Source organism: Solea solea, chromosome 4 (assembly GCF_958295425.1).
Source record: "Solea solea chromosome 4, fSolSol10.1, whole genome shotgun sequence".
NCBI classification, from domain to species: Eukaryota; Metazoa; Chordata; class Actinopteri; order Pleuronectiformes; family Soleidae; genus Solea; species Solea solea.
In genome coordinates, this window is record NC_081137.1 from 10095067 (window position 1) to 10103681 (window position 8615).

Consider the following 8615-nt stretch of genomic DNA (forward strand, 5'->3'; position numbering starts at 1 on the left):
GGGATTGGGTGCCTTGCTAAGGGGGCTGTCCAATCAAATCCCTGACATGGATTTGATCTGATAACCTTACAGTTACAAGCCCAATGGCTTTCTGCTTCGCCATGAACTGACCCCTTCCAAAACAGACACGTTATTCTGCTCTCAGAATTTGGTTTTGTCATGCTGTCAGATTTTACTCTCTTAATATCATTCAGTAAGAAACTAGGTTGGACAGCTCCAATAAAACACCAAAAACAATCTACAGCACACGTGGGCAAATAGGCTTTATATGGCCAGCGATTTACTAAAGGTGTGCTTTAGTAAGGCCCTTCGAGCAGTTAAGGTATCTATTACACAGGACATAATATAAAATGATGCTCAGTATCTGTAGAGTGCAATATCAAATTACTGCAAAATGCATCTTTACATTAAAAAATATAAATGTAAAAGAGCTTTAACACAGCTTAACCTTTATTTTGAAATAGTCACATGAAATGCAATGTATTATCACTACAAAAAGTTACAATGTTATACTAGGGCTGCAAGCAGCACTGAACGGGCCCTCACACCCCTGTGAATGTTGGGATGTGGAGTGACTACAATGGCCACTACATGGCGCTAGAGAAAGGCCACCAATAATTTGTTATGACAGCGTACAGCAAATGTAGACCACACGCTGAAAGCTTTATATAAATGAAATCATTTGTCTGTTGTTAGTTTGTTACTTCCTGTTGCCAGAAGGAGGCACAATGACTGGCTTTGCAGGTTATCATCATGGACCAATTGGCCTTTAAAAGAAGATCAATAATAGAGAGCATGCTATTCCTGCAAACCTATTCCTGCAAACCTACTTTTGGCCACTAGTATGGTTGCTTCAAATGCTCTGAAGCATATTGGATATTAGGATGGTTTAAAATAAAGTTAGTGACCTTTTTCCTACTGTACATCAGGATGGATCTGTGGAGAAAAATATTGCCTACCTCTGTTCTACAGCAGTGGTGTATTATGTAGTGCTACCTATCCATACTTGTTTCCTGTAGGCGATTATTCATAATGGCCAAAGCCCCCACACCACCAGAAAAGCCATTTTGATGGCTGTAGCTCTGCTGTTGGCCCTGGTGAGCTGTTTCACTCAGCTGCTTCTGCAGCAGTGCCAGTGACACCCTGTTGGACACCATGAACTCGCTGACAGAGATCATCTCTTCTGACAGACGCTGCCCAACATAGACCCCATCAGCCAGTGCACCAGCATCTGTCTCACTGTCACACACTGTCTCCACTGAGCTGTCTGTGTAGTGGTGCCTTCCAGCAGGACAGTGGGATGTGATGGGCTGCACAGTGTTGCGTTTAAAGTGTTTTTGCCTGAGGTGTCCAGGCACGGGCCTCTGGTGGTGAGTTTTGTGTTGGAAGCAGGTACAGCAGAGTCCCCAGCAGCCAGCTGTGGAGCAAGAACAAGGCTGCTGCTGTCCAGAGCAAATCAGCTTAGCGAGAATCCAGTTAAGAGTTTGCTTTATGACAATAGAAATGACATTAAAAAGCGAATAGATACAGCATACTCCCATTAAGATGAAAAGGCAGTTCCCAAGTTGATATGCTTCCTGAGAGTCATACTGCTGTCTCTGACTGCTCACCAGGTCCCCGAAACCGATGGTGCTGAAGGCAACGAAGCAGAAGTAGAGTGAGTCCACGTAGCTCCAGTTCTCCATGGAGCAGTAGAGAGTGGAGGCACTGCATGCAATCACAATTGATGCTACTCCCAGGATCAGCATAACATAATAGACTGATGGTTTCCAGCCTTCAAGGCTGTCTTCTTCACCAGAGGCCTCGTCTCTTCTCGACATCACCATGACCCCACCACACCTTAGCCGACGCTCATGACACCAACGCATGATGTAAGCTAGCATCGTGATGATTCTCTCTAGGAAGAGGTTAAAGAAGAGGATGGTGGCAGCACAGCCAATGAGACCGTAGACTACTAAGAATATTTTTCCAGGTATGGTCGCTGGTGTAGTCATGCCAAAGCCTAAAGAACACATATAGAAAATAAAACGTCACCTTTCACAAACAGTACTAGTATCTCATTAGCAAACAAGATATACAGACGTCTTGAGAAGGATTTTGTCATGATTTTTTCATAATGTGCTAACTTTCACCCAATCATTATTTTAGCACAGTACTGCAGAACTTTTGTTTGTTTGTTGTAATGGTTTTGCAGTTGGTTATGAATAATGCATTTCCTAGAATCCTCTGTTCTCCCCTTCCATCCATATCCCTGGTAGTATTTGCTAATACATTTCCAGACAACTACCTGACACATTTTGAATTACTCAACAGATCAGCCTGTTCAAGCCTTAGCACACACATACTTCCTTAGATGTATCTTACTGTAAAACAGAATAGGATCATTTCTTAATGAGAACCTCTAAATCATACATTAACACGTGGACAATACATAGTTTTTCATAACTATTGGCAGTTTTATTTAGAATAATACTTAATACCATCATCATAATGCAATGCAGTGCCTATAAAAACATTCTTTTCTTTTAATTTGTATTCAGAATTTTTGTTCCCTTTGCACTCAAATCACAGCCTGCTTTTCGTTTCGATGAAGACATTACATTACATTACATTGTATTACATTACATTACATTACAACTGTAACTTTAGTTCTATTTCATTGGTTTGTCATGCAGACAGGTGCAGCCCAAACATCTGATCTACTGCATTGTAGCACAGCTTAATTGCTTTTGTGCCTATATATAAATATGTTGAGAAAATATTAGGCCTAAGACATGATCTGACAACCTGTGAAAATATAAAAAAAATAGAGCTCACAGTAAGAATTTCTTTATTATATTTTTCAGTTGGGCCTTCGACAACATGTTCTCTCTTCTTTTCCAATTCCAGTTCAAACTCTGTGCAAATGTAGACTCACCAATAGTGGAGACAACAGTTCCCACAAAGTAGAAAGCTCCAGAGAAGTCCCAGCGAGGCCTCAGAGTGTCCACTCTGATACCAGCTCCATTCGCCTCCTCGTACTGCCGTAGCAGAGTGTGCAGGGAGTCCAGCTTCACCCTGTATCTCTGGGTGAAGTTGTCAAGCTGCTGCTTCCAGAGGCGACGAGCACGCAGCTCAAAGGGATGCTCCAGTGCTGAGAAGATGGCCGCCCCACACAACAAGTAGAGCAGGATGAGTCCAGCCAGCAGGCAGAAACGGGCGTTGTCTTCATTCATGGGCGTCCTTGAGCAGCAGCAGCAGCAGCAGCTGGCGGCAGCAGCTCTTCTCTGAGCCATGAACAGCACAGATACACCACTGCTTCTGCCACTGCTGCCTATGTCTGTGCTTCAGGCATCATCACCTGCAACACAACACACAAGTACTAATTATATGAATCACCTTTGCTTCACATACACACTCATACATTTGGCTCCAAATTAAGAGTAGGGTTGAAAAAGTCTCACAGACAGACTTTATGTATGTTCAACAAACATATCATACAGATAGAAATCATAAAAACGCACAAAATGCATTATACATTTTAGTCAGCATACATGTAATCCACAATTAGATGAAAGAAATAAAGGTTGACAGTAAAAAAGTGTCAGCTACAGTACCTGGTCGCTCTGGCAGAAGCGTGTGTTTTCTGACTGATGCTGCTCTGCTGAGCTTGTTCAATGGAACTGCTGAAGAGTTAGCACTGAGAGGAAGCCTCTTGAGGTGTGTATGTGTGTATTTGTCTGTCTGTGTGTGTGTGCGCGCGCACAAGACATCATCATTCACTTGCCCACACCCTCCTTTCTTGAGCACGCCCCAAATGGTGCATCATCTCTTCATTTTAAGGTGATTTTTCCGGGCAATGGTACACCTCACATGAGCAACTTCCACAAAAGCTACAAGACATGATAAGATAAGATAAGATAAGATTATATATGGTTATGCTGCTATTGGCCTAGACTGCTGGGGAACTCTTGTGGTGCACTCACACTCAGGGTTTGAATATGACTTTATTTATTCAATTCAATTTTATTTGTGTTGCACCAATTCATAACACACATTATCTCAAGGCACTTTACAGAGAAACCCAACAGGAACTTGTTGGGTTAGGAGAGAAAGGAAGGGGAAGGGAAGGGAAGGGGTTTAGGATAGGAGGGGTGGGTGAAAAGAAGAATGGAAAGAGAGAAGATAGAGGAAATATAGGGACCAGGAATGGCTGTGTAACAGTATTTTAAGAATCAATAACATTAATAATAATTATCATCATCTTGTCCAGGGTGTGACATGGCTGCTCCTCCGGCTGACACTAACCCTCTCCTCTAGTTTGTGTTTTTCCTTTCAGTCCTCTCTCTCTGTCTAATTTTTTATTCTGCAGGTTACAAGGTTATTAGTAGTAGCAGTAGTAGTGGTGTTGTCATCATTTTTATCCATCCATCCATCCATTGTTTACTGCTTTATCCTCCACTATCCCAGCTGACCCTGTACAGGTCGTCTAATTTTTATGCTATGACTAAAATGTATATCAGTATTGTTTTGTTTTTTTGCAAATATTCATGCTTCTGCTTATATAAATTACATAGTAATATATATGTGTATATATATATATATATACATATATATAATGTATATATCACAACCGATATTACTGAACTTGCTTGCTCATTGTGTGAACTGTTGGATTTCTCTTCTCTCTATAATACTGTAAGGTCTCTGCCTTACTATGTACAGTGCCTGGAGATATACAGTATGTTGTGATTTTTGAGCTATACAAATAATATTTGACTTGATTTGATCTTTCCTCTGAAGGGACATGTATGCAGAGTAGCTGTAGTGTAGTGGAACAGCTGGAGTGACCACACGCTCTCTGACCTTCCCTATGGTTGGTAAAATCCTCCTACAGTTTTAGTTGTGAGGCTGTAAACAGATCCCAATTTCTCTGAGATCACTTGATTTATATTATGTAAATTGTGTATGGTATTGATATATTTTTTTTCCTTTTGGCTTTTCCCTCTCTAGGGGTCAGCAGCAGATCACCTGCTTTTCCAGTGATCAGCATATTTGATTTGGCAGGTATTTTTTTTATGCCAGATTAGGAGTACATTGGATGTGGGCTCCCATGGCTGGGGTCAATTTAGAGTATCCAATTAACCCATTCAATGGGGAATAAAACCAGCAACCCTATGATTATGGGCAAGGTCTCTTTCCACTAGGCCATGGACTACCAAATGGAATTATTGATCAAAATCTTATATCCTAAAAATCGTTATCACTTCACTAGCCAGGAGCTTAGGAATGTCATGTCTGTAATTTTAGTAGATAATGGTAAAAACAATGCCACATTATGTCACCAGACCATCCACTGGATAAATGTGGACGTGCCCCGCTAACTTTAACATCACCGGGCTGCAGTTGAGAAACGCACTACAGTAAAGGTCCGTCACAGTGGGGTTTGCTCAGCACATCAGACTGTAGCTGTGCAGCTCTTCTGACAGAGCTTTGTGTTGTTGCTGCAGACTGTGTGGGAGGATTTGATGAGCATGTCCACTTTCACTTTCTCTGTCTGTTCTTACCTTTAATCTCGTGTGATGCTCCAGGCGAGGGCAAGAGTTCATCCACTTCCGTCTGATGACTGAGCCAGAGGAGTGCACAGCTGTGATTGACACACACACACACACACACACACACACACACAAAACATGTGCCTTCACCTCAGTCAAACCTATATCAAGTGTTTGATTAATATTCCTCTCTACAGATACTGCGAGAGAAATCTATAGGTAAATACTGTATGCCCAGGACATCTACATATTATCCGAAAATACATTTAGATACTGAAGGGAAAAAACTCAGGTAGTACAGGTAGAGAAATGTACAGCTAGGTGGAACACCTGCTAGGAATTGATGCCAGTCGCACCTCCTCCGGTGCCCAAGGGTCAGCTGCAGGGTCATCAGCCAGGAACCACCATTCACCAACGTTTCGCTCCTTTAATCCTGGAACGTCTCATGGTGGTGGAGCAGTGACAGGGACGTCTCCCTGTCTTCCCCTGCAGCTGATGTCGGGGTTAGTTGTTCTTTCCCCAGCTATTATCTTTCCTCCTCAGCCAGAGCCAAAAGCTCCCCTTCTCGGCCTCCTCCGCTAGCTCTTTGGTTGCCTTCTTCAGGTTCCCTCCAGTCACTCCTGCGTCCCTCAGAAGGTGTATGGTTGACAGCCCCACGTAGCCTCAGCATCCAACATCCACTGGGTAGATGGTGGTCCTCCAGCCACTCCCGGCACTCAGCAGCCAGCTCTGAGTACTTGGCCTTCTTGTGTTCGTAGGCAGCCTCCATCCCCCCCTCGGCTGGTATTGTAAGCTCAATGAGGAACATGGATATTGTGTAGTGTAACTGGTCTTGCTCTCACTCTGGTTTCCTCTTTATTCTGATATAAAAAGCAGCAAAACACAATGCTGTCATCAGTAATGTGTTAACCAACTGCATGTTCGGGTCTCCGGCTTAGAAGTTTTCTTTGCCGAGTCGCGTAGGCTACGGTGCCGGAGAAGGAACACTACCCATGCAGTTGCACATTTAACCCACCAGGTGGCTCCAAAACATATATAAAAGGGCAAGCACATCAATTTTGTAGAAATTTATAATAGGTTATTTCTAACTCTGTTACACCCACCCCCACTGAATTTCACCCAAAATACCAGATGTGCCAAGACGTACATTAACCATTACAACCCAAAAGACACCCAGTCATGACAAGGTTACATAAACACTCCAACTTGAAAAGTATCCCCAAAAGGATGAAGTGGAAAGAGAGTGGCGCCTATTTCTCAACCAACTCCTGGACTACACCCCACACAAACCTTTTCCCATAAATAAAACAATGCCCTACTCTTGGACTTGAATGCATATATGGTGATCCATCATGTCCTATACTTACATTCTGAAGAAAAGAAGCCCCAACATTTGAAGCCTCAACATATACGTAACATTGACTTTTCAATGAACTAACTGGTAGTACTAATACCACGCCTGTACATAAGATGCAACAGACGGTAAACAGGCTTCACTACACGTCAAAAACAACTATCTCTGGGTATGGTGCATGAATCAGAGTAAACTGAAGTTGTTCTCACACTGTTAACATTGGCTGAGTGGAATGTCAGAGTATCGGCTGATGTGTCCAAAGCTCGTCTCCATCCGTGTCTGAGGGTGTGAACTGCCTGTGTGCTCAGACTCATCATCCGTACCACTTCAAAGCGAGGAACTCAAGGCGATGAGCAGGGTAATTCTTCTGACCTTTTGAAAGGGATTTACTAACGAAAGCCACAGGTCATGCCACAGCGTCACCTTCCTGAACTTGAGAAAGAACCGCTCCCAACCCATCCAAGGAGGCATTGGTGGACAAAACAAATGGACGAGTGAAGTCTGGGTGAACCAAAAGCCAAAGCCATCTTCTGATCCTCAAATGACAGATGGTGATCAGGCGTCCAGTCAGTAGGTGTTAGTTTTCGGAACTGAGCAATGAGTTTTGTGCGTGGTCTTCCCTTGCACTTCTGCTTCTGGCCAGCCAGGAGGTCAAAGAGGGGTCTTGCCACGATGGAGTAATTTGGCACAAAGTGCTGGTAGTAGTTAACAATTTCCAGAAAAGACCTGATGCGAGATTGAGATGGGGTGACTCCATCAACCTCCATTAGATCCGCCGTGGTCATTCTGCTGACAGCCTCGACCTAGGCAGGGTCGGTGGCCACACCAGACTCATCAATGTAGTGCCCCAGGAAATTCACAAACCCCCTGAGCAGCCAATTCTTCTTTGGTGCCAACTTCAGGTTGTGCTGGCAAAGGCGACTGAAAACCATTTCCAGCCATTCCAAAGCTAGCTCTTCAGTCGGAGTGAAGACCGGCAAGTCATCAAGTTAACACAACAGGCTGAGATAGTTCTGATCGCCAAATATACTGGTCATCATCCTCATGAAGCTGACCAGGCTGTTGCTTAGGCCCTGAGTGAGACAGTTGTACTCATATGTTGTGAAAGCTGAGTATTTACTGTCCTGACGTAAGGTCCATAGTGGTCAAGAACGCATTTCCTCCCAGGGCAGCTAAGCATTATCTCCTCTGTTGGAGCTGATTCTTCAGCAGGCTCGACAACAGAAGCCTGGTGAGAGCACTTGAGCTCTGTGACCTCCATATCCTCCAGCGCAAGACAGGTGTAGACATTAGTGAGCTTGGCGTTCCTCCTCAGGGTGACAGGGCTGCCTGAGACGATGAGGATCTTGAGTGGAACCCAACCGTCACCCCAGAGAGGTGTCACTACCCTAGCAACCACAATGCCTCTTGGTGCAGAGTGAGAAGAGGTCGGTTCAGTCATTACTGTACTGCCTGGAGATATCGTCACCTTTTTAGGAAGTTTCCCCCCCACTAAATGCTCACTGCCTGCCAGACTGCCTTGATCAGCCTCCCACCCCTCCCCCAACCCAACCAGCCCTGCTGCAACCCCTTTCATCTGCATCGGCAGTACACTGCCCAACTACCTAATGTTCCCAGCTCACCTCCCACAAGCTCAACTCCTTTCATCTCATAACCCCCCTGCTCCAATCTGTCCTTCACAACCAAACAGGTGAGAAAAGAGCTCAAGATGATCAAGGCGAAGAAGG

At 44.1% G+C, this 8615-nt stretch overlaps 1 protein-coding gene across 2 annotated transcripts; it reads right to left on the reverse strand.

The window, feature by feature from the left end:
- Positions 1 to 504: 504 nt before the first annotated feature.
- Positions 505 to 6873, reverse strand: kcnk12l (potassium channel, subfamily K, member 12 like). 2 transcript variants are annotated; one of them, XM_058627418.1, is made up of 3 exons: positions 5547 to 6873; positions 2918 to 3340; positions 505 to 2002 (listed from the first exon to the last, which is right to left on the reverse strand). In XM_058627418.1, the coding sequence occupies exons 2-3, from the start codon at positions 3273 to 3275 to the stop codon at positions 993 to 995; spliced, it is 1368 nt and encodes a 455-aa protein (XP_058483401.1). In that variant the 5' UTR covers positions 3276 to 3340; positions 5547 to 6873; the 3' UTR covers positions 505 to 992. The 2 variants fall into 2 exon arrangements, with proteins under 2 accessions (XP_058483401.1, XP_058483402.1); XM_058627419.1 differs by lacking the exon at positions 5547 to 6873 and having other exon boundaries at positions 2918 to 4392.
- Positions 6874 to 8615: the final 1742 nt, after the last annotated feature.